A 27,956-nucleotide genomic window follows, 5' to 3' on the forward strand; every position below is an offset into this window, starting at 1 on the left:
CTGCGGGCGGGCGGGCGGGGCGGCTGGTAGTAAACAACTGAAAACTGTTAGTACGACGACACTCTCCGCCGGATACGTGCGTGTCTGTACCAAACGCCACGTGCGCCGCGGATTCACGCGGGAAAAACTTTAAAATCATACCATAAACTGTAAGTATAATAATAGGTGTTTATGTGTACTGTTAACCCGTTCATGTACCCGTCTTCAGAAGTAGGCTAAAGGCCGCAGTGTTACGCCGGCAGTGAATAAGACCTGGATTAATAAAAAAATAAACACCGCATACGAAATAGTAAGTGTTTTCAAGCTTGGATGTAGTTGAAGTAAGTATACATTATTTTCATGAATTGGTTATTCTTTATCGTATTATTGGTGTTATCATGTATGAATCTTGAAATGATACGCTACTTAACGTTATCAGATATAATCAGTATAATGGATTTCTAAGTATAGAAATATGTATTTACTAAGATAGAACTGATTATTAGGTAGTACAGAGTACAGGTCTTAAAGTATAAAATATTAATCAGTATAAAATATCATAGGGTTTTATCTTTACTAATTAAAAGCATCAAGTTATTAGTATCAAGTTTATTTTATATCTTTCAATCAACTTCAAGCCGGTTTTATTGTAGACATAATTATATTTAACATATTTTTTGTAATTAAGAATATATTGGACGCCTTCCGGTTTGTACGTTTACAAATAAATAAATAAAAAGTGTCTGAGATTTTTATATAGTTAAATGCCATGTTATTGTCTCGTTTGGTTGTCTGTAAGATACTATATAAAGTTAAAATTAAATGTTATCTGTCAGTCTGTGCTATTTAGACCAATTAAGGGCCTTTTCAACTATATGCAAAGATTCACGACCCTACTCTACTATAAATGCAGAAAATGTAGAGTTCCTTCAAAAAAATACAAAACTGTACACTATAGTACATGCGGGTGGAAACGAGTTCAAATTCTTCTGAAACACAATTGAGCTTCACTGAAACAAATTTTGAGAGTGGTAGAGCCATTTGTGGTAGAGCCAGCTCGCACCCAGAGACATGGTAGAGCCATTTGTAGGTCGCATCCGGAGGCACTATCGCCACACTTATTTCTACGTAATCCATGTACTGTTAACCGCTGCTCTGTTTCATTTTGAAGGCTATGGTAAATCAATTATACTTTTCCGATACGTTAATCAGGGGTAGTACCTAACGCGTCTATAGTCACCCACAGATAGCATTGTAATATTATCTGGGATTCGTTACAGACGTCCATGGTTTGTAGTCGCCACTTACCATCAGGTGCACTACACGGTCGTTTCCTACTTCTGCATAAAAAAACTATTTGCTAATTCTATTTATACCCATTAGTAATAATCAATTTTAACCAAACTCTGGTTAAAATTCTAAATTCCAATGTTTGGGCACCTATATCGTTAAATTCCGAACTATTGTAGGCAAAAATCAGTTAAGACCTAATTACTAACGGGCGTCAGTAAATAAAGATAGAGTCATTATTTACTGAAATGTACATAGTTACGAGATAAGGTGGCACATTCCGAGACGAGACATTGCCATTTAGCCCTCAGGAGCAACAACACATCTGCGACCGACCTCAGATAGGATTACCGTTCTACTTGCAGTTAATTAAAACGTCCGTGGGTGACAGTTACTTACCATCGTACCTTATAAGGCAGATTGCATATTTGTCTTCGTAAAACACACATAAAATTCAAGGTATGAGCATCGTTAACCCATTACTGACTCATTTCTGGGCACGAGTCTCCTATCGTGTGACGATTTTTAAACCATAGTCTACCGCGGTGGCCAAGTCTAGAAAGTGGATAGACTACGCATATATCTAGAAACTTTTTTAAGAAATCTTAGATGTACCGTTTTTTCTCACTATGTTTTCTTTTACCGTTATAGCAAGCAATTATTAATTTCGAATACAAATGTCATCAACGCCATCAGCCCATTATTGTCCCACTGCTGGGCACGGGTCTCCTCTCAGAATGTGAAGGATTAGGCCATAGTCCACCGCGCTGGCCAAGTGCGTTTTGGTAAACTTAAAATAGACTAATACACATAACTTTAAAAAAATTCTGAGATGCCTGAAGGTATTTGAATCCCCGAAAGGCCAAGTTTCGGCCGCTAGGCTATAAACGCTTTTGCCTTCTTACATTTATTTTCATTTATTAAAATGTCCATGGATGACAGTAACTTACCATCACACTTTATAAGGCAGATTGCATGTTCGTCTTCGTAAAAAACGCATAAAACTCAATGTATATAATAAATGTGAACTACACAGCTTCGTATAACCTTTTTAATATGTTACGAGAGATATTTATTTGCATGTTATTATTACTCTTAGCATTGGCATATAAAATATGACACCACATCATGAAGTGTGTGCTAACACAATAGATATATGATAATAACAAAAACAATTATTGTATACGTGTTATAAAGTCGATGTCATATCTAGATTAGATACCTATATCTTTTATCTTTATTTAATCCTAATCCTTATCCTAACCAGGTAGGTCTACTTTTTTGGCCTACTTTTGGTTTAAAGGGCATGGTTAGGCTCTACCTTGCGTATACACCTATTTCTGCCTAATAACAGCAGTGTTAAGTGCTACTGTGAAGTGCGGTTTGAAGGGTGTGGTAAGGGAGACATACTTTTTCCGAGGCGTTCCAAGTCCTCAAGGGTAGCGTCGCATCTGTGGCCGACCTCAGGTGGGAATCTAATCCTATCTGGGGTTGATTACAGATGTCCATAGGCGGCAGTAGCCACATACCATCAGGAGGACTGCATGCTCGTCCGCTACTAAGATAATAAAAATATACGAAATTCTGACTAAAGTCACAAGGGTAGCAATGCATCTATCGTTCTAGGTAGGTCTTAAAATCTATCTGACGTTAAATAAGATGAAGATGAAGACGAGAAATAAGACGTTTTTAACGATTTCAAAAGGTGATGGAGGTAAAGATAATCTTTACTTCTCTTAACATAATATTAACGCAAATTGCATGAGCAAATTAAATGAAAATCCCTCGCACAAAACCAGCACTCAACAATAGGTAATACAATCCCATGTTCACGTGAACTTGACCCACATACTGACCTCATAAAGCGAATAACAAAGTTTGATCGTTTATTAGCCAATACGGTTCGCATGTGGGTTGAGGGTTCGAATATCATTGGAGATTACGTTTTACTTCTAATTAGATACTATTGTCTATGGACATTTTTGTGCATTGAAATAGTAAACGAGTACGCTTTGTAACCAGTTCCCTATACTATGAGTTTTTACGTTTTGACAAATATAACTGTTTTGGTATTTGTTTACGTATTTGCCCATACAAATTCCAATCAGCGCCCCTAGCGGATTGTATCAGAACTATAGTGTCAGTAACGTCAGAGTAAATGTCTAAATTGACAAAATGGCGCTTTATGTTTTGTCTCTCTTTTTTGCGAACATGTGAGGCAGACAAAAAGACTTGAGCACTTATTGTTACGTTTACTCAGTCTACTGAAGCAAACGGAACAGAATAATGGATTGAGTAAACGTAACGTAAAAAAACTCATAGTAAGGGTACAACTCCATATAGAACAGGTTCTACCTGAAGCCTACTGATATGTACGTCGCCACTCCTGAAGATTAAGATTGTTGTCACGTATTTAAAAGGTATTCACACCCTTTCATCTAAACGCAAGGAATAAAGCTCCACACTTTTTAAGCTTTATTATGATAAGCATAAGTAACTTTACCGAATCCCTTTTTATTTAATTAGTGAAACAGCATAAAAATATACATCATATTTAATTGTCGCCACCGTCCAAGTGTTTGTGATCAGTGTAGAGACATTGATTACAGAGAGAGCTCTTATCAGACTCTTCAAATCAGAACAACATTACGCCAAAAATAGGTGTGGCGGTGCTGCCTCCCAATAACCACGAAAAATTCTACCATTTTCTAGAAAATATATTTTTACCAATTTATCCTATTTTTTTAATATTTCGGTATCTGTAGCTTACGCCCTCGAAATATATCTTTCAAACTCAATGTATCTCCAACGGAATCTAAAATGAAATTATTTCTATAAGTAAAGTTTGCACGTTGTAACTTGTGCCCTGTAACTTGCGGAGTTCAGACCGCAGACAATTATCGGGAATGTTCCAAGTTCCCGAAAAACCACTCAAAAGAGCAAGTGACAAGATTGCGAAAGTTTGAGCTTGAGTTTGAGCAGGTTTTACGATTGCGAAGCGATCGGTTAAATGGCTGTATTTTGTGTCGGTTGTATATTTTTTATGGAAATAATTTTATTTGATTTTAGTCCATTTTTTAAAAAAATGAGTCACGGGAAAGATTCAAGACTTATGCGATAGAATGAAGCAATATCCGGCATGGTCAGAAGTTGAATGGGCGACCGCTAGTGTCTTATTTTTAACGCGATTCTCTCCGTCGGAAAAGCCTGCTATAATGGACAGCAGTTGGTAATCTTACAGGAATCAGATCTGAGTGCACAGCACCAACAATAGGGTTTTAAAACTTTGGGGGTACGGCAGAGCCCTGCCAAGTCGATCAATTGTCTTAAGCAACAAAGACTTTTATTTTGATAAAAAGCATCACTGATGTACTCGTTAATTTCCCTAGTGGTAGGTCAATGAAAAAACAATATTAAATGTCACTTAATACTAACAAAAATCACCAAAGTTTTCATTTATTCAGTAAGAACAGGTATGCCATTAATAACGCACCAAGCGTTTCACGATGATTATAATCGTTTAAAATTGCAGAAATCACTAAAATTCATTGGTGCATGCGAATTCAATCAATGCACTACGTAACGAAAGAGGTTTATTTGTACTATTTTGCCCTTACTGATTGATTCGTCTTGGGTTCCTTCCAAGATTGCTATATTTTGTTGAAAATTAAATGCAGTTCTTAGCCGTTATTTATGGAGTATTTATGCTTATTTATTCTTAAAGTAGTGTAATTAAAATAACCTTTTAAAACATAGAGTAGAACATAGAAACTCCTTTTCGAAGTCGGTTAAAAATATATATCCACTTGTGATAATTTCAAAGTGTAATTATATTCTTTGCCAATTCAAGTCAGTAAGAAAATGGTGGCAGATGAAACTAACCTACCAAGAGTCTATCTTCAATTAGGTATATTTTTAATTAAACTTTATTTTACTCAATATTATTAACGAGTTAGGATTCTGTTTATTTATTAATCGACTTCAAAAAAGGAGTTTCTCTATTCAACAGATACATATTTTATCTTTACTATATTTTATTTTTAAATCAAATATTTAAACGGATACGCTATAAATTATAGGGAGAGATTTGTGCCCCGGGGTGGGACATATCAGTGAAATAGTTGCCGCCATATTGCACAGTAGCAGCTAATATTGCGAAAAATTCTAACCTATGTTTATTACAAGACACTTTAAAATGTATATAACATCGTTTCCAATACTCCACCACTAAGCTACAAGCGCTAAGGTAATACTGTGTCGAGCTCCGTTTGCATATCGATTCGTCTTGGATTCTATCCAATATTACATACTACGGGCTTTAGTAGACTCGGAGTCGATAGGCGACAGTTTATAAATAAAACGTGTTTGTTTAACCGAATTTTACATATTATTCGCAGTTTATTGCTTGTGCTACGATTCTACGTATTGTTTAACTATTTTCATACTTGTGTCTCGAAAATAGAATGTTTTGTAAATTGTAGTACTCGTAGCAAGCAAACACCTAATGGTATGGTCACTCCGCACATGGACGTATGTAACCAACTTTATATGAAACTTCACATGGAACTATCTGAAATCAATCACAGGTTGTTTGCTTAGGAATAAAATGGCTTATTATTATTATTTTTTTTATAATATAGGAGTAGCAGACGAGCATGCAGTCCATCTGATGGTAAGTGGCTACTGTCGCCCATGGACATCTGTAATCAACCCCAGATAGGATTAGATATACCTACCTGAGGTCGGCCACAGATGCGCTGCTACCCCTGAGGACTAAGCTAGAATGCCTCGGAAAAGTATGTCTCCCGTACCACACCCTTCAAAACGGAACACAGCAGCGCTTAACACTGATGTTATTAGGCAGAAATAGGTGTGGCGGTGGTGCCGCTGGAGTCGAACCACAAAGGGTTCTACCACCTTTAAAATGTTAGCTGACATCCACAACTTTCCACCGAAAGGCAAGGACTGTTTTTTGCTAGAAATAACTGTGTAGATGATGCTTCCTTGGTCAAACTATGTTTTTTTTTACCACCAAAAAGTAATAAGGTTCGAACCTTTTTCCTTTATCTTTTTTGTGCCCCTCCCTTTAAGCCAAAACACTTAACACTGTTATTACAAGATATATTAATGCCTGCAGTGGCACACCTAAATTTTTAGCTTGAGTGGAGATTGTGACTTTGCGGTTGTTGAATATATCAAAATGAAAAAAAGAAAACATTAAAATAAAGCCTGTAGAAGAGGTACTATAGATCATTAATACTGTATTTTCATGATGTCCGCGTGTCATTTCTTAATCTAATTAGAAGTAGAAGTCACGCCACTCTCTTTACTAATTAGTAAAACACTCGCACTTTATTTCATTTCTAAACATTGCTACGCTTCTGTACAATATAATATCAATAAAGATTATTGTTTGTTAGTATTGAATATGTAAGGAATTAACTCACAACTACATAAATATGTAACTAATAAATAACTATGATTTTTATGGCCAATTTCAACAACCGAGCGAACACTAGTCGTTAATATAATTTCTTTTTGTTTCAAATATTACCTTTGTTATTATAACCTTTACTTATTGAAGCAGATAAACTTGGCCATAATATTTTCAAAAGTTTCGTACCTTAATGCAAATGCAAAAAAAGAAGAGAACGTTCAAACGGCGAGACGGACTAAATAATTTACATCTGAATGAACTTCAAAATCTACATAATCGGAACTGGGATCGACACAACTAAGTATCTCTACTTTCAGTCAGACATAGCCAATAAGTCCCTTACAGCATGAATATAGATTATAGAAATTACCATGTAACCCCAACCGATTGAGCTGTACCATTAGTATGAGTTTTTACTTTCTTACAAAAATAACTGTTTTTGTATTTGTTTACGTATTTCCCATATATTTGCAATTAGTTCTGATGCAGTCCGCTTGGGTCGGTGATTGGAAATGTATAGGCAAATACAAAAACAGCCATTTTTGTAAAAACCTGAAAACTCATACTAAGGGTTCTGAAAGTAGGTATACACGCTTGGTGTAGACACAGTATAAGTTGGTGTAGATGACAATGCAATATTAACTTAGTGACGTCATTCTAAATGTCATATGGCGAGCACCCGAGATGGCACACCAATAATTATTTATTTACAAGAAAAAAGACTCATGTATTTGAAATTGATTAAAAACAGTATGTTCTGTTTTTGAGCACTTTGAAATCATTGCTTGAAAACAGAATGTTCGCTTATTATTTGTATTAAATAGTTAAAAACAACTTTCTCTACACTAAATCGCATTACAAAACTATACATTACTATGTCATACAAATTAATGATTAATACATAATGATTCATTGACTGCTTTAGGTTATTTTAACCGCAATTCCATTTACATAACCGAACCCAATTTCTAAGAAAATACAATGAGTTACGAGTACGTTGAAATTTTATAATTTTACGTAATTCGAACAATTTTTCCTGTATTACTCAACATGCCTAATTTGTATATAACAGACTAGCTGACCCGGCAAACTTTGTACCGCCTCAAAATCTATTTATCAGATATATTTCATATAAAATATAGCCTATGTTACTCGTGAATTATATAGCTTTCGAATGGTGAAAGAATTTTTAAAATCGGTTCAGTTGTTTTTGAGCCTATTCATTACAACCAAACAAAGTTTTCCTCTTTATAATATTGGTGTAGATTTAAAGGTGGGGAAGAACCAGTGATTCGACTCCTGTGGCACCATCACCAAACATATTAGTAACACTTGACATGTGACAACAGTTTTAGGTAACCTCTGCTGTACCTATTCATGTGTGAAGGATAAGGGCGCGCGTCGCACAGCAGTCACTATACTAGTTTGACACGCAGTGGGTTCCAGGTTCGATCTTGGGCCAGTCAAATCTAAATGAAGATTTAGATTTCTGGGTCTGGGTGTTCGTGTATTCGTATTTGTGTATCGACAGGGAATCCTACGGTGAGTAGAGAAAGCGTAACTTTTTTATTATAATATTTTTCTTTTTCATATTATTATTAACGTTTATAGTTTAACAATATTAAAACAACCACATATAACAATTTTATACGTATCGAAATAGTATCTAATTTCCGCAGTAATATATTTAATAGCGTAAAAGATTACGCATTTCCTATAATATTACGCACAAGAAGACTATAATCGTGTATCACACATTTTTACTACCAATATGACTAAAATAAACTCATTAATGGCATTAGACATTATTTATTTATTTACTTAAGAAGAACACATCATCAAAATTTTTCGAAATGTTCTTTAAATATGTGTGAAATATGTATATGTAAGTTTTATTGTGGTTAAGTGCTCGCTCAATCGATACTAATTGTCAATTTATACAAATCTTTAAAAATCGAATTTGACAAATTATACATACCTACTAAAAACTGTCAAATTTTAACTTTGATAAGCAAAATTTCGATAAATTTCACATTTATAATATAGTAGAAGATCCGAAGCTAAATCGAACTGGACCGAGCTGATAATAGAATGAAACTCATTTTATAACGAAATTAGTACATTGGGTAATACATTAAAAATGGGTTTGCTGAAAAAATCCTGGACAGGATAATTTTAATTATTTTTTGAAAAATTAATTTTCATTTTGCAGACAACCCTATATCAACGTGTTCACAATAAAACAGCGCTTCTACTGATATAAAATTTTATCTATTATCATCATGAGTGAAAGTAGTTGCCAGCGAAATACCTGTTTATACCTGACAACCCAGTAGTTCGTCCACGTAAATAATAGGCAACCCAAAGCCTGCACATTCTGTATGTTTTTAACATTCACTCAGAATAGAATTTTCTTATTATCTTGATGTTGCAAAATTTAATTTTCAATTAAATTTTAATTTTTCAAAAAATAATTAAAATTATCCTGTCCAGGATTTTTTTAGCAAACCCATTTTTAATGTATTACCCAATGTACTAATTTCATTATAAAATGAGTTTCATTCTATTATCAGCTCGGTCCAGTTCGATTTAGCTTCGGATCTTAGACCAATAGGCATTAATTGTAAGGTCAACGGGACAGCGCCAATAATTGGCTAATAACATGTCATATATAACATTTCACTAACAAAGGAAAACACGAGAACGTTATAATGAGTCAAATTATAAACAATGGGCCACGTGTTATTTGGGCTCACGAAGATGCAGTGACTCAATTAGCAGACGACGTGACAAACATGTCACGATGTACGTGACGTAGAAACGTGTCATGAATTTAGTAAATAGAGATAATGTTATAAGGATTTGATCTATAATAACCATAGATAAGTATACTCGTAGATATCTCAGCGCCTTATAATTGAAGGAAGCCATTAAATTGCTTAAACGGCTGACGATTCTGTCAGCCATTAACCTAATGGCTGTCATGGTGTAATTTAGTGTGGCTGTAATGGTGTAATGGTGGCGCAGTTAAGTGGTACAAAAACAGTTAATCGAAGTAAGAGTGCGGAGAAAACTACATTTTTTTAATATTTTTCAAACACGAAAATAGATGACTGTGACAATTTCAATTGTCAAAACTGGTTAGATTTTCTTCTTAGTAGTGGCAGTAATCCTTACTAATCTGTGATGGACATCTGATATTAACCTCAGATAAGGTTAGACTTCAACCCCAGATCGGTCACAAATAGGTTACCCTGCAAGACTAAGTTGGAACGTCTCGCGGAGGTATGTCCTTATTATACAATCGGAAATTCGGAACACAGCGGCACTTAACACTGTTATAAAGCAGATATAGTTGTGGTGGTGGTGCCTCAACACAACAATAGGTTCTTTTGAAGGTAGAACCCTTTGTGGTTCGTCTCCGGTGGCACCACCGCCACACCTATTTCTACCTAATAACAGCAGTGTTAGGCGCTGCTGTGTTCCGTTTTGAAGGGTGTGGTAAGGGAGACAGATTTTTGCGAGGCGTTCCAGCTTAGTCCTCGGGCGCAGCCGTGGCCGACCTCAGGCTCTGGCCGAGTATTCGTGGCTTAGCATAAAGTATTGCGTCTGCTGTATGTGGTGTTTAAATGCTTGTCATTGTTCGGCAAGTTATTTGGCTGATAGTCCGCGAGTATCTAAATGATGCGTACCATTCACACATATCGATTATATCGTGTTTATAATATTTATGAGCAATAATTTGTAGAGACGTAAATATTAGTACAAGTAATAGTCGTGCAAAATGCTATTCTGGACGGGTTCTTGAAATAAGCTAACAATCAGAATCAATTAGAATACCAAAAAATATTTAAGCTGAGTTGTTTACTTTTGGCAATCAAAACATATTTCAATTAAAGTAGTCAAATAACAAAAACAAACCTTTTTATAATCAAGATAAATAATATGCCCGTAGTTAGACAAAAAACAAACATAAAACTTACAAGTAATATTATGTCTAATTCTTAATCCTTACTTATATTATAAATCCGAAAGTAACTTTGTCTGTCTGTATGTCTGTCTGGTTTTATTAATTAGAAGAAGGGATGGCGATCTAAGATCGATTAATCGGAGAATCGATCTTTTTGATATTAGTAAGAATTGAATCGTAAACTATGCATTTGATCAAGTGATGATCTTTAGCAAAGTTGTTGTCCATGAGCCCACGAAGGTTTCAGAGTTGGTACGACCAATTTTCGCCAGATGGCGCCACTGCTATTCCAATGGAGGTACGAATTTTCAGTTTTATGTATGTTAGTATGTCATATTATTTTCTTTTAAACGCGGGCGAAGCCGCGGGCAAAAGCTAGTCCCAAATATTTTTGTAAAACCGCAATAGAACTATGTATGTATTCCAAACTAATTCATATGAACAAAAACGTGTACGTGTTTGCGTAACACTCGATCTCGTACAATGCATTGGTAAAAACAATAACTATAATAAATCACTTGAGCGATTACGCCGCAAAAGTATGTGATTAGTTTTTTATCCGACTGCGCCAGGCCATGTAATTTAAATTTAAAACTAACCTATGTCGACGTAAGGCTTAGGTCACACGGAGCGTTTTTTCTCCGCAATCGCGCGCGGGCGCAGAAATGCGTAGATATAAAATGAATGTAACTTACAGGTGCCGTTTTCACGGTGCGATTTTATTGCCGTGGTGTATGCAGTTTACTGTTGTTATCACTGTAATAGTGGGAAACTTATATCGATCTCTTTCCATTGCCTCGGCTACGTAACCGCACAAAACTACGAGCTCGTAAGTTTTTAAATGAAACAGATTTTCTGAGTCTATGCTAAAGAAAAACGCTACGTGTGTTCTCACTCTAAGGTCGTAAAATATGTCATATCGTACTTCGCCAGCATATTAATAAAACAGCAGCGTATCGGTAAAAAAATAAATCAAGTGGTTGCATTAGTAATGTGTTTGACTACGCCTTTACAATTGTTGTTCGGAACATTTCCATATTATTTTGTGTTTTGTCATCGAGTAACAAACTTAAAACAACAATCGAATTGAGAAACTCTTTCCTTTTTCAAAAATTGTAAACTGTAAATTGTTGTTAATATGGACTTAATGGAAGAATACATTTATTTAAGACACGTTTCAATTAAAAAAAAAAATATTTGAAAAAACGAAAATACTTTGAATTTATATCTTATATTCGTAACTACGAATAACGTAATTTTATTTTTGTGTTAATGTGATTTGGTCAGAATTTCCCTTACACACAGGTTTCTGATCAGGATTTTTAATTTGAGATTACAGTTAAGAATCATCGAGTCAATAAGAGTCAATCGCTGAAAACGACATTATACCTAAATCAAAAAGTAAATTTTAAATTATTTAATTGTAATTTTCATATTATTCGATAAATTATAATGTGACAGATTTTCTACAATTTACTTTCAACATAATAAACTTACTAAACCAATAATAAAATATACTCGTATGTTCACACAATATTATGATGAGTTGATGACGTTTTAGCGTGTATTTACACATTTCATTCAAAATGTTTATTGTACAAAGAAATACTTTATGCTCACGCACAGTTACACAACTAACAGAATTACAATATTGTTTTAACTCCACGTCTCGCCTCACGCCATTTATTTATATTACGTTTATTTATTTCCTTAGTTCATATGTTGTCGTCAACCATTATTATTCCACTGCTGGGCACGAGACTCCCCTCAAAGTAAGAAGTATTTAGGTCTTAGTCCAACGCACTGGCCAAGTGCGAATCGGTTGGCTTCACACATCGTTGATTTTTTTTTAGAACTCGATTAGACTAACCTAAACTAACCAATCTACTATTACACCAATCAATGTGTTTAAAATAAAGTTGGCATATATTCAATGCATTATTTATTTAGTTTTGTCTAATTTTGTAGTTAATAAAAATTAGCGCTCATTTTTTTATTGTTTCATCTTTTTATCTAATTTAGATTCACATACCGCATTCGAACTACAAGCTAAAAACAAAATTACAGCTACTAACGAATACATAACTAGGCAGTCTAATAACGCGCGCAAATGTACACTGCGCAAAAACTGCATGCAACTGCAATTTTGCAGTTAACTTGCAATTCATATGCAGTTTATATAGCTACATTGTCGTTCCTTTTAAGAAGCCACATACCGAATCCCAATGAAAGTTTTATAAAAAGTGATAATATCACAAATGATGAGATTCACTGAGCATTCTCCGTTATTGCTCCTCATTTGGTCCCGTATAATTAATTGGAATGTGATGGGCGGCGACGCGGCGTCAAATAAATCGAACTCCAATAATTGCGTTAACCCAGAAACCGCGACGCTTCGCCCTATGTCAAATGAACTGATTATTTTTTCAACTAACGAGTACTCACACGGTCAAAGATCTATTGATATTCGGTTTTATGGTGCCACCATCATTATGTCTACATCTTTGCATGAAAGAACCTGCTTTACTTATGTGGAAATTGATTTTTTCGCCAACATCTTTTAAATTGTCTTCTCTTTTCTCACGCGATCAAAGATCTATAATAATTAAGTTTTATGATTCCACCGCCATTATTCTTATATCTATGTAGAGAAAGAAATCCTCTCTTATCTATTTTAAAATGACTTTTTCAAGGAAACTACAACAATAATATAAAAAGTAATATATTGTGAAACTTTTATCTAATACCTAGGCGATATTTATATAGAATTCCATAAACCATAACAACTTATAAAGATTAATAACTTTCGTTAATGTGTTTGTGTGATTTTAATTATTTATTCAATCCCAAAAAACTGCAACCATTTAAAACATTTAAGCTTTATATCCGTCATATCTAAAATTACCAAACCTCACCCTATTTTCGTTGTACCGAATTTGATATGACCTAAAAATAAAATGAATATTTCAAGCAAATGATATACATAACAAGATCCCAAGTGGTTAAACTTGATAGCTCGTTAAATTGAAATGACGATCAATTGATATAATTGCGGTCGTGTAGGTGCTACGCCAATACATCATTGCTTAAATGATGAACGATTTTTATAGTCTAGTAGTCTAATAAACCTGAGTAGTACATCCAAACTGCTAAAGATAGCAAAGTGTAAAATTTATGTTCATGCTGTTATAGGATGTGTTGTGGTGCGTCGTTAGAAATAATACTTCGAAGCTATTTACACGACACACTATATTATATTGATTTATATATTACAACTAGTGGTGCCCGCGGCTACGCCCGCATTTTAAAGAAATAATATGTCATACATAAAACGGAAAATTTGTACCTGCATTCGAATGACAGTGGTGCCATCTGTCGAAAATTGGTCTTACCAACTCCCAAATCCTCGTGGGCTCTTGGACAACAACTTTGCTAAAGATCATCACTTGATCAAATGCATAGTTTCCGATTTTATAACTACTTACGAATTAAAAATTAATTAAAAAACCTTTTCCCACGGACTAAATTGTGAATCTAAACCATTCTCAAGTCCCCTTGAACACACACAACAAATTTCATCAAAATCAGTTCAGTCGTTTAGGAAGAGTTCAGTGACATACACACGCACATAAGAAATATATATATAAAGATTGAGAAGCGAAAGTAAGCGAACAATAAGAGAAATAAAAATGATAAAATATTAATTTTCGTATATACACAATTGACACGACATCCTAATATGACATTTCTTCTTTTTTTATCTCAAATATTAGGTTTTCGATATAGAGATAGAAGGAGGTTTGTAGGTTACACTCTACACTGTGTTCTGGTTTTAAGGGTGTGGTAAGGGAGACATAGTTAGCTGAGGCGTTCCGACTTAGTTACAGATGTCTATGGACAGTAGCACTTCCGTCAGGTGAACTACATGCTCGTTTTTACTACTATTCTACTACTACTATGCTATTGAAGCATAAGGACACACTATAGGCATATCACAAGCATGTACTTTGCTTTCGGACGGATTACATAAATTGACGCTACAACCCTTCGTACAACCCCTTATATTTTGGAGACGAATTTTGCAGTCATCTATTAATAACAGATTTTTATACACTTAAATATAGCAAAATAATAGTAGTAAGTATAGTTTTAAAATGGTGTTATTTTAGATCCTAGAAAAACTTTTTACATTTCAATAAAATTCATATTTGTATTTTAAAACATATAGATTAAACAATCTTATCTTTAACTGCGTTTAAACAATGCATGCGTCACAAATTATTCGAAGCAATTCTAACCGAATTCTATTTGCAGAATTTATTGTATAAATTCTAGCGGCGATAAGTCATACAAACAATGGTTCCATCGAAATGTCAGTAACTAGTTTGGTGTGAAGTATTTACGGAGACCATTCGTTACCTCTCAACGAATGCTATTTTCGACTGCGCAAATATTGTCATTGCAAACGTATAGTCAGACGACGCCGTTGATATTTGGATTGCAAATACGTTCGGTAAATTCATATCGGTTCATGTGTTAGACTCCGCACGTGGAAGGTAAGGGGAGCGGCGAAAATTAAAAATGGTTCCGAAACGTTTGATGGACGACAAACTCGTTGTCTAGTATATGGTTTATTAGGGTTGCGTACCCAAATTGTAAAAACCAACTCTATTACTTAGCGTCCTCTATCTGTCTGTTTGTCACTTGATCTTTTGTCTTGAAGTAAAATGTCCTAGGCCGGTAACAAAAAATAAAAATAGATTGAAAATAAATAAGGGTCAATATTTAATTTTTTTTTTCTTAATTAGGTACGCAAACTTGAGAAGTCTTATTTTAATAGATTTCGTAAAATTCACTAAAACCACATTCCGCCACACCAAATCATGGCATAATACTTCCAAATATTGAATAAAAAAATTAGGTATATACCTATGATAATCGAAAATATATGCACAGACTACATATGCATACATGACTTAAAAATGGAATGGACATAAAAATATAAAACAGGTTTTAATGCAAACAAATTACTTAAAATAACATAACATTGGGTCCATAGACAAATATAAACTTTTATTTTATCTGTAAAAATATAGGTCTATCTCTTAAATAAAGCCCGAACCAAACTTGTGACACAAAGAGGTCAAACGAATCGATGACACAGCTATTAGTTCCGATAAAATAAAATAATCGGGAATATACGTATAGGTATGTATCGTATCATTATAATAATATTGGGCTATGTAAATTTACTAGCTAATGTCTTGAAATTTTCTTTTGTTATTTGTGGAAAAGTCTTTGTTCAGAAAATTGTAACCGCCCATTTGTAACATCTATTATTTATTAATTCCGAAAAGGATAAGTTGTCTACTGAAGTTTGAGGGCAAATTTGTTGCTACTAATATAATAGTAACATATTTCGCGTTATTTTTATTATCCCCACATGACAGTTTGGTCACAAACAGATGAGCACTGATCTGGTGACACAATGGTCGAATTTTAGCCTCTTTAAGGGGTCCGAAGTTCGAAACCCAGGCATGCGATTTTTCCTACCTGTGATTTTTATTAAAATGTCAAAAATATTGCAAAATATAACTTAAGTACCTAATCTGATATTTTAAACGCCTCATATTTCGATATACCTACCTGTTCCCTTATGAAATCTATGCGCGCATTCATTCCTACGAGGTCTGTGACCCTTCACCCTACACCAAAGTACTTAGAATGCCTTTCATGATTAAAAGCCTGCCTTACCACATCCTTCGAACCAGAATTCAGTAACTTAATACTATTATAAAGAAGTATTCGCAGTACTCACATTGTTTTTGCAGTAAAACTTATAAATTAAGAACTTTGACTAGTTGTAATTCTTAAACTACTGGTTCAAATTGAATGAAATTTAAAATATACTGTGTGCAATGCTTGCATAGTTCCTAAAAATTCAAGCTTCTAGCTTTACATAGAACGAAGTTGAAGGAGGTCGAAAATGGCCTGAATTGCTTCGAGAAAAGAATGCTACGGCCGTGCCGCTTTTTTTTTTTTTTTTTTGTTCGACTTGCGGAGGCACTGCCGTGCCTCCAGATTACTTAGTTAAAAACGACTATCGATTAATGAATGAAAATAATACTATATTCCTGTCCAACTTTTTTTTATAATATGGGAGTAGCAGACGAGCTTGCAATCCACCTGAATGTAAGTGGCTACTGCCACCTATGGACATCTGTAATCAACCCCAGATAGGATTGGATATCCTACCTGAAGTCAGCCACAGATGCGCCGCTACCCCTGAGGACTAAGGTAGTACGCCTCGGAAAAGTATGTCACCTTACCACACCCTTCAAACCAGAACACAGCAGCGCTTAACACTGCTGTTATGAGGCAGAAATATATGTGGCGGTGGTGCCGCCGGAATCGAACCACAAAGGGTTCTACCACCTTCGACCTCTATTAATACAATAAAACAATTTCTTCGACCAGTTTACAACTTATATTCTTCCCGCGTAAAAAACAACTCTCGCGCCAATAGAGTTCTTTTTCTTCATTTTATGCTAATGCATACAATCGTGTAACGCATACAGCCAGTGACTATATAAATTGGCACTTATTATTATAAAAATAACACATCATGAAAATAATTAAAATAATACTATAATTAAATAATTTGAGTATAGATATTTCTAACAATATATATAATTATAATAGCACGTGTTTGTCATGTTGTAGTTTCGAAAATGAAATAAATGGCCGAATATTAAATGTTTTTTTCTTTTTGTGTCAGCAATAATTAACATATCAATCAAACAAAACTAAAACAAGTTTTTCTTGACATACAACATTATTTTTAAACTCACTACAGACGAGCTTTTTTGCAGAAACCTGATATACGTGCTGTTTGCACGTTTCATTACTAAGTAAACCGTAGAATCAATTATAACCAATGTAGACATAATAGATGCCTTTTCGGCGCCTATTTGGATTTGCACGTTTAAATATTATGAATTAGTGAGAATCGGAATCACTTCTTATTTTGACAAAGGTATTTTTCAATTATTAAGTACTCTTTTATAACATAGATGTAGCAGACGAGCATGTTGTCCATCTAATGGTAAGTGGCTACTGCCGCCTATGGACATCTATAATCAACCCCAGGTAAGATTAGATTCCTACCTGAGCTCAGCGTCAGATGAGCCGCTACCCTTGAGAACTAAGCTGGAATGCCTCGGAAAAGTATATCAAATTCTGCTGCTACTCCCCCTTTATTTAAAAAAAGTTTAGAATTACGTTCGTATGCCCTACCTACTACATTCTTCTTATATCATCAAATGGTTATTTTTGTTGTTTTTAATGTATACCTACATACCTAATAGATTGACGTTTTCCTGCCTTCCCAAACATCTGTCGGAACCACATTAACTATTTAAATTACAATACCAGTATTTTGTTCAGCGTTCGTATTGTTTCTGTCAACATTTCAGTTCGCAAATATTTATACGGATGTAACTTTTAAGGAAGTTGCCAATAAATAGCAAACAGTCACCCGGATGCTAATTGATCAGTGTTTTGAAGAAAACTTATAAATAACCACATTTTTTATACGATTCAAGTAGTAAATAGACCTATCTATCTGAAGCTGCCTATTGTCAGCGACTCTCGGCGGTAGTGGTCGATATGAACTGTCGTGTATTAGCTCCCTGTTGTTCGCATGTTACCTCCGGGATGTAGAACCAGTAGGTATGTTACGATCGAGTAGGCATCGATATCGAGAACCACAATAGGGCTACGGCATCCCCTCACTCAGAAGCAACGCAAGGGAGGCTTCTGGGTTTGCAGGCGGCAAGAGTGGAAGCACGTTCCCACCCAGCTACCCCGGACAGACGAAGTGTGGGGACACATACTATCGTAAACACCAGATGGTGTAAGAGCGTAATTTGCTCCTCCAGAGCAGAACCCGAAAGGGGCACCGCGCTCGGTGAACTCCGGTTGTGTTCCTTTAGATTCCGGCGTCCTCAACGGACTCAACGGTGCACAGCGAACGGCCACCGGCGGGGTTTTAGTGGGTAAAAATCTCACATAACTCAGTATCGCTCCTACAGCACTGGGTATCTTTTGAATGTTACCACATCTATTCCTAGTGTGATTTTTTTTTATTTCAAACAGCAAGTCTATTGTCTGCAAACTAATATATTAAGTTATAAGTAGACATAATATAAACTGGCGCTACATTTAGCTAATACAAATGAAATATGTGGGGCGTCTAGAATAATTTAACAATACTAGCACAGTAATTGTCTATTGTAATTGCTAAGCAATACTCCCACATTAATTACACAACGTATTCGCCACAGATAAACAACCTGAACAACTACAATGTCCATATTTGTTCGTCTTCATTTAAATAGTGAGTAACTTACCACCCCCGACTTTACCCTACTTTTGGTATTATAATATCTATACTAATATTATAAAGAGGAAAACTTTGTTTGTTTTATTGTAATGAATAGGCTCAAAAACTACTGGACCGATTTTAAAAAATTTTTCACCGTACGAAAGCTACATTATCCACGAGTAACACGGGCTATATTTTATATGAAATATCTTTGATAAATAGATTGTGTGGCGGTACAAAGTTTGCCGGGTCAGCTAGTTCTTTTATATAAGTTCTCAATTCCTATTTCTACCTAATAACCATAGTAAGTAAGGATTGCCGCAATCTTTCATTAATAAAGAAACAAGATGTTCATACGATGCTAACGATCCACCAAAGATATGCGAAGAAGCTAAGCTTTGACTGTGTGACAAATTCACCATACTTAAGCCCAAAAAGAATATAACTGCTTCGTTTACTTAGGCCTTGTGTAAATTGTTTCAAGTGAGGTATGCTTTTTATAGTATGGAAGCATGCGAGCTAAGGATTGGGCCTATTCATAGGCAACAGATAAAAAAACAGTAGGTAAAAAATTGTTGGTGATTAAAGGCATATTAAGACAAACCCAAATATATTTCTTTTAAAATAAGTAAACTGTTTTTAGCGTCAACATGAGCGACGCCGAGAAACAGCCTAATTTATATTATTAGAGACGTCGTCGTTTTATACGTTTCGAATATTTACACAGTGTGTAAGAATCTTACAATGGGATAAATAGGTAGTCAGGTGATAACTTAACAATATTTATTTTTGTCGTGTCAGCCTGTCTCTCATTAAGATAACGCTGACAAGGTACAAAAGCTTTACTTAATGAATAAACACTTTAGTATTCATCGGTTATTTGAAAGGAAAAGTTTAGATAGAGAGGACGTTGCAATAATGCTGTTCTTTATTTACCTGAGCACCATTTTTCTTTTGCTATCATCTTTTGTTGTGTCAAAAAAAGTTAAAGGCCAAAAAGTTTTAAAAGTAAACGTCTTGGACCACAAACATATACAGCCAAGTTATTTGCAACGTTAAAAAATTAAAATGTGTACAATAAATAAATTTAGAATACAATACAAAGAAAACCAATGTCTACGGAACAACAGTTTCAAATTGGATATGAAGCAGGTACGTCAATTTTTTTTAAGTATATAACTAACCGCATCTGTGGTCATCATCAGGTAGCATTCAAATCAGGTCTCATTCCAATCAGGTGGTCAGGTCTATATTATAAAACAAATGTGGATTCATCAAGCATTTTAAGCATTAAAATTAATCGAAAAGTAGTGTCTATTCACAAGTACCACTACAACGACAACTGCGTGACGATATTTTGCCATCCAAGCAGCGTGGACGATATGAATCACATCAAATACCTACAAACTCTACCGCAAAAATACATTTTTATAGCTGTATAGTAGTTACATATTCACAAATAACGACGATTTCCCGAAATTTGGTGCCGTCGCGTAGTTTGATTGTAGTACATGTGAATAGATACTAAAGCTACATCACATCCACGCCTATAAACCATAACTCATTAACTATGTTTTATGAAGCCAATAAAATTTGAAATCACAACGATTAAATAAACACATTAAAACCTGAAAACAACACATACTTTATATTCCAATTAAAATAACATATATGTACTTAAATGATTTCTACATTAATAATTTATTGCAAATATATCCACATACCACAATAACTTGCGATATATAAATATTAGTTAATCCTTATAAGTAATTGTTTTTCTATTTAAGATTGATTTATTTATGTATTCTCAATGAGTGTGTTTCTGTACTTGTATTTATAAACAAAACAAATACAGGTTTGTGAGTAGCAAAAAAGTTAGCTCGACATTTAGAGCTAAGAATGTAGAAAAAATACTCGTAGTAAATTCATTGTTTGAACTAATAGTTCTGTCTTTGATTTCAGTGATACAATTTTGAACAATACTATATTAAGTTGGCGTGAAGAAAATATCTATATTAATTTAATCAAACAATTGATAGAAGTCTTTATAACTCGCGTTTCCTGTCGCGCATACCGCCCACGCATGCTACTTACACTCTTCGTTTTACTCGCATACAAAAACAGCTTTAGAAGAGACAGCAGCGAAATAATTCATAAGTGTTGGACGCGTGTACGAGCGTAAACACGCGCGACACGAGAATGTTCTTACCCAAGGCCCAGTACCCACTTCTTTGGACCTTATTCCTATGTTCGTTTTATTCTATAAAGCAAATAACAGTATTCATGCTATTGTATAACAAAATCAAGATACGAAAAGAACCCTACGTGTTCCTAGGCCCCCGCTTTTGGCGATTTCTACCTTTTACCGTGACGCATTGCCCTTTTAGTTTAAAGATTGAAAAAATATAAATTCGTGAAACATTCCAATTTAGTCTTATGCAATCTTTTCAACCCAATTTTATCACGTTAACTGCAAGCTCGTTTCGTTTCTACTGTAAACGTATATAAATACGTTTCTAACACAACTAATTTAACAAAGCGACAATAAATTACATTTGCCATTAGCTACCGAGCATTAATCGTAGTCCACCTTTAGTACCTTTAGTAGTGTCGTTAATGCAAATCTTTGTCGTTAATCAATGAATTACCGTGGTAGTACTTACTTACTGGAAATTAACTTTATAACAAAATGATAATTAAATACTAAAAAAGATAAACTCGTAACACAAACACTGCTGTTATTAGGCTGAAATAGGTGTCGCGGTAGAGCCGAACGACATGGGTTTCTACCACCTTCTTTTCTTTTGCATTTCTTTGTATTCATATATAATGCAATACAAAGAAAAACGTTTCCAACCCCCTGATTTTTGGGAGACTGCAAGTAATTTATGTATTTCATTTGAAAGCTCTTTAAATCCGACCACCGACCATCATATGGACAATTTGCTTTTTAGTATTTTATAAAAATATACCATATTTTTTCTTTTAGAGAACCATGGGTGGTTGGATAAGCTACTTGTTGTGGGGCGGCGATCCCGACGCACCGCATCCGTTCTCCGGACTAACGCGACGCGAGGTCTACGCCGTCCAGAAATCCTGGACACCGGTGTACGCAAACTGCGTGGCTACTGGCACTGAACTGCTTAAGAGGTATGCATTTTTAATCTATTCGTCAATTAATACTGTCCCACTGCTGGACACAAATCTCCTCTCTGAGCTAAGTTTAAACAATAGTCCACTACAATTGAATAACTTTTTTATTCAATAATTACAACTTTTTCTAAATTTCAACTGTGAAGTCTTTCCCACGATGTTTTCCTTTACCATGATGTACAGTTTTGTGCCACTTCTGGGGTGCCGGGAGGTAAGATAGAGTTCATCGTGAACCCATTATACTCGTAATCTGGGCGGGGTGAGCTGGGAAGATAGGTGTTTAAGTGCAGTCCTCTCGAGCCAAGTGCGGATTAGTATATTTCACACAATTATTCGATTTTATTTACAGACTCTCAGATATGTAAGTTTCACTATATTTCAGATCGCCGAGAGCATGACTATTTAAGCTTTATTGCTAAACAAGCTAGTGTGTGAAACTTCAAAAAGGTGTAAACTTTAAATGTTGAATATTTAAAGGGGTTTGTGATCCGAACCCAAAGTTTGACGATGCAAACATTTGACCTAGTAACTTAACTTTTAGAAAGTAAACTTTTTACCTTAATATCCTGAATATGATGAAAGCTTCTTAAGGTGAAAGCTTTAAGTGCGACAAGCAATTGGGTATGATACACGATGTTTAAAAACCGTCACATCGTCAATGCGTAGACACCTTCCTGCATATACTAATATGTATACTCAACATATTATAGTGTCATTATTAGAATACATAGAGTTTGCATAAATACTATTTATTTGTATTAAATCTACGCACATACGTTTTATTTAGAGTACGGACGCAGGTTTCCGTTGTAGAGTCATAATATGCAGCATCCTTTGAAGATCATTTTATGAAACACCTTCGCAAATTTTATAAGTTTTTGACACGCTGGTTTAAGTTGTGAGTTTAAAATGTATTTTAAGAGTTCTGTACGAAACGAAAAACCTAAAAACGGAACCCTTATAGGACCACTTGCGCGTTTGTCTGTCCATCTTCACAGCCAATTTCTTCCGAAAGTTGTTTGTTTAAATGAACCAGCCTCAAATTAAAATATGTAGTTATGTTCACGGCAGGAATAAGACAACTAGTAAGTAATATATTATTTTGAAATAAATGCACCGACCTTCAACTTATGCAGCACAATAACATCTTCACCGTGAAATTACTTCCTGCATTAACTTGTATTGAATTTTAAAACGTTACACGATTTATCTTGACCTTTGTAGAATATATATTGCTATGCTAAACAGATAAATATTTAGGTATTTAAATTATTTATTAAATATAAAGTTGTTAATTTTGTATAGCTTAATATTTTTTGTTAGATTCAAAATTAAAACCAAATAGGCCGTTTCTAATTATTACTCTGTATAGATAATAAATAACACATAGTTATGTTGAACTTAATCACTGCATAATAAACTAATTCGATTCAAAAAAAATAATAATTAAAAATTCCTACACGTGCATTTCAATATACCGTAACACAGTTTAATATGCCTTTTACATAATCAGTATGCAAGCCATTATTCTTTAACTAGCAATCATTATTGAAACCTCTGTGTCGCTCCCACAAATCAGACGTTAAAATCCTTTACACCATTTGGGGTTTAGGACATACCAAAGGATGACACATACATAATATATACCTACGCTCAAAAAACCGTTACGCTCCGCTGTAAGGTAAAAATAAGGCAAAATGAAAAGTTTATATTTACTCACACTTTAACAATCGCTAACTGACGTCATCGGACACGGATTTTTACAACACTAAAACTTTCCTTTCCTTTATCCCTTTACACTGTTCGGAAAAAAATACAAAAATGCTTTTGTTGTGCTCCTGTAAGTAACAGGTAAAGGGACTTTAAAAATGTCATGCTTACATTGTCTGTTATTTATTGTAATGTATTACGAACTTACGAAGGTATAACCAAATTCTACCAAAGTGTCTTTGTGTACACTATTTTTTTAAATCACACAATAGACCAACATTACACCAGCCCCTACATTGTCTTACGGATTATAACCATTAACAGTTAAAATATACAACTTAACAATAATTGTCTTCTTTTCAGATTATTTAGGACGTACCCAGAGACCAAAGAGTTCTTCAAGATGGTACGGAAGCTACCAGAGGAGGAATACGAGACAAACACACAGTTCAAAGCACATGTGATCAACCTAATGACTGCTCTTAATCTGGCGGTCATCAATCTTCACCAACCAGAAGTGGTTGCTGTTATGATGAACAAGATTGGGGAATCACACCACAAGAGGAAGATAAATCAGCAGCATTTTAGGGTAGGTATGATTTATATTATCTAATATAATAATATAAATCAAAATGAGAGGATCTCACACAATACACTTACCTACGTTAGGGCAAAGGTTTTCAAACTTATCTTACTCGTAAATATGTCGCCAAAAAAATTGGCTTCGAAAATCGCCAACTTCCATTTGGTCTATTAAGATTTGTATATTGTAAAACCATAACCAACCATCACCCATAAACCGCTTCAACACCCTATTTTCTTTGGACACCACATCTCTCTAGACCTCTTACACTCATGAGCGTTATCGCCCTATTAGAGAAACACTGTCCTAGGGAGATCAAATGTATAAATTATAACTCAATAGTTCTCGTACAATAATAAAGCTATAATTGTGGTATTTAACTTGATACTTTTTATCCGACTTCCCTGAATAGAGAGATTATTTACACGTCGCGTATATACTTATATTTATTTAGTACTTCAAGAGGTTTGATAACGGCATAGGCCCTTACTGTAGTATTTCATTATAGATAGAAACGTATTGCTATGGATATGTGTGTAGGCATACATACGAGCGGCGCGTCCGCCCGCCCCGGAAAACTCATTAACACGGACGTACGTAGAATAATATGGCACGTAATTAGGCCAGCCATCTTCGGGGTAGTTTATGCAAGACTTGCGATTTACCCTAATTTTAGCTGGTAGCGAAATAACAACTCAAAATTTAAAGTGCTTACATTTCAATTAAATATAACCTTTTCGTGTTTTAATTGAAGTTTATTATACCATAGATGCTTAAATCTTAAGTTTTGGTGCTGCTGGTGTAAGACCAGAACACAACAGTACACGGTCTTATATAATATGGTTTTATATAGTATCAAGCGACAGTCTTTTAGCGGAAAAAAACACTCGATTTATTTTCTTTACCTTAACTCTACCACTTGATCTTACTTGCCACTACACTTTTCCACCAATAGCCTTAAGAAACAAGTTGAAATTAACCGATTAACGTGCTAATAATTACTCTATTGTCGACAGGACCTAAAGAAAGTTTTAGTGACGATGTTCATCGAGGTACTACACCTGGATAAGCCAACTCTGGGCGCGTGGGACAAAACCGTTGACTTCTGGTACAAACACATGTTTGTAGCCTTGGATCCACCCGAAGAATCGAGATAACGGCAGTAGAGAACTGTGATGTAACATAGGCCAGTGTAACGCCAAATATTAGGTATTATGAAGAGAAAAACACTATTGTTAACTGCGCACTGATTGAATGATTAGGTGTGTCAAAGCCACGGTCTCTCTGTATGTCAGAGTTTACGCTTCGATACTGCGCTAGAGGCTAACTCATTTAGTCCATTGAATTTGGTACAATGTTTTCAGATTGTTAATATGTTAACGTGAAATGAGGAATACTTATTTTGCTTTAAAAGTTATGGCGACAACGCACGTAGTGTTAAGTGCGCTAAGATGAATTTAGAGGCTAACTCATTAAAGCCGTGAACTCGGCAAAATGATTGCGGCTGAATTATTAATATGCAGCGTGAAACTAGTTTTAAAACGACGTCGCGCTAGCTGAAGGTCTAATAACACAAACACAATAAGTTATGTATAGTTTATAAGTATCTATAAGCTTCTTTTCAATGGTGTAAGAACGCACAGACAAGCTTAGAGTATCATCTGTTAAGCAGGCAAGTGGCGGTTCAAGTAGGGATTAATGGCTACCACGTCATAGACTTAGAATTTTTTCGCTACGCTATAATTATATCTATGTACCACGTACGATGTCTGCAGATGTCAATACAGCTTAAGCTTTCACATTAAATCTTACTCTACGATAAGCAGCTTACATGTCACATATTAAAATATAACAAAATTGGGAAAAGGCGAACTGCTGTAAAATAATCCCAACTTAAATAAATGTATGTGTATCTATAAGTTAAAAATATGTTGTCAATAACAGTAATAAGTCTGCGCGTTTTGCAAAAGAACTCATTTTTCTAATGTAAAAATATTTTAATCGTAGTTGTAGTGTGATTATATTATTCAATATTATGGTTAATGACGATGGATATCTCACCAAACACATAAATGAAGTAGTTTGGTAATTATTAAGCGTATTTTAGCATTTTAAGTATACCTAATATTTTCGACTTACCTAGTATTTACTGTATTTACCAGTGTAAATATTTTAAGTACTCGTAAGTTATTTTTAACTATTATGACATGCATAAGTAAATCTAAGGGCCGGCGCCCATTATCGGCATCGGCACGGCTGAGGATTTTAGGTCATAAAAAGCATTATACATTAACTTCATGATAATAAAGTAGAAATTTCCATGATATATGTTCGTAGTAACAAAAATACCGCTTCAGTATGCTTGAGGCTACTGCATCGGCACCTTTAAGGATGCTTCAGGATACTTCGGGATCCTTCGTTACGCCGTCGCCCACCGTGCTGCCGCCGCCGGCGCCGAAGCAACAGATATGCCGGAGCATCTCAATATCGAAGCATAAGATATTGAGATACTCCGGCAAGCTTGAGGACGGTGCATGTATGGATGCCGAAGGATCCCTTTTCTTGCCGATACCTATAATGGGCGCCGGGCCTTATACATGGAAGCGCCAGTCGATTAACAAAATTTGATGCAGACCAGGAATTGGCTGGCATAACTCAGCTTCACATACTTGTATACAGACAGAAAACTATGTGAACTTACCGAAATACGTGAAGCTAAGTTGAGTGCACCGATAGCGCTCTTCGAGCTAAACCAAGGCCCACTTCTCCATCACTTTGTCACACTTTTGGTCTGCAATCGGCCTAAGGACGTTACTATTCCAAAGGTAACAATTGATTACAAAGGAGGTCCTTTCTCGAAGTGAGTAAAAAGCAACATTCTTTCTTACCATAACTCTCACTATTAACTATTTATTTTTCTGGATTATGTGACTTCAATCAACCGACTGTTTTATTGTAATTTATCATTTTTTCAGAAAAACATCTAAAAAAGCCATAATACCATCAGCCTAATTTTATTGTTAGATAAATGTAGAAATATCACGTGGCTTTATAGTCATTAGATTTAGATAAAAAACATTGTTTCTGAATAGATTTTTATACTTATACATATTTCATTTAGGCAACTTGTAACTAGGCCCTTTGATGAAAATGTAATAATAAAAAATATTTTACTGTTGCTAATTTTAGCTCTTGCTAATTCAAAATATATATATGAATAATTTTATTAGGACTTTTAACTACCGTTTTATTTTAGCAAATTAAAAAAATACTAATGGTGTAATAGTTTTGGCGCCTATTTTTAAATATCTGCTGTGTACGCATGAGTATTGTAATTAGTATTATTGACATGTGTAAAGATGATTATTTACTTGCACATAAATGTAATGTCAAACTATTTCTACTCTATTTCGTATTTTGTAAATAAATTCAAGTTATACAATTTAAT

At 34.8% G+C, this 27,956-nt stretch overlaps 1 protein-coding gene across 3 annotated transcripts; it reads left to right on the forward strand.

Annotated features, from left to right (window-relative positions):
- LOC140744447 (cytoglobin-like) lies at positions 1-27,955 on the forward strand. 3 transcript variants are annotated; one of them, XM_073076035.1, is made up of 4 exons: positions 1-149; positions 22,052-22,212; positions 24,289-24,514; positions 25,525-27,955. In XM_073076035.1, the coding sequence occupies exons 2-4, from the start codon at positions 22,058-22,060 to the stop codon at positions 25,663-25,665; spliced, it is 522 nt and encodes a 173-aa protein (XP_072932136.1). In that variant the 5' UTR covers positions 1-149; positions 22,052-22,057; the 3' UTR covers positions 25,666-27,955. The 3 variants fall into 3 exon arrangements, with proteins under 3 accessions (XP_072932136.1, XP_072932137.1, XP_072932138.1); XM_073076036.1 differs by having other exon boundaries at positions 40-320; XM_073076037.1 differs by having other exon boundaries at positions 40-289.
- Position 27,956: the final 1 nt, after the last annotated feature.

Source organism: Epargyreus clarus, unplaced genomic scaffold (assembly GCF_041222505.1).
Source record: "Epargyreus clarus isolate Ecla_fem2 unplaced genomic scaffold, WU_Ecla_fem_2.2 ptg000008l, whole genome shotgun sequence".
Taxonomy (NCBI): Eukaryota; Metazoa; Arthropoda; class Insecta; order Lepidoptera; family Hesperiidae; genus Epargyreus; species Epargyreus clarus.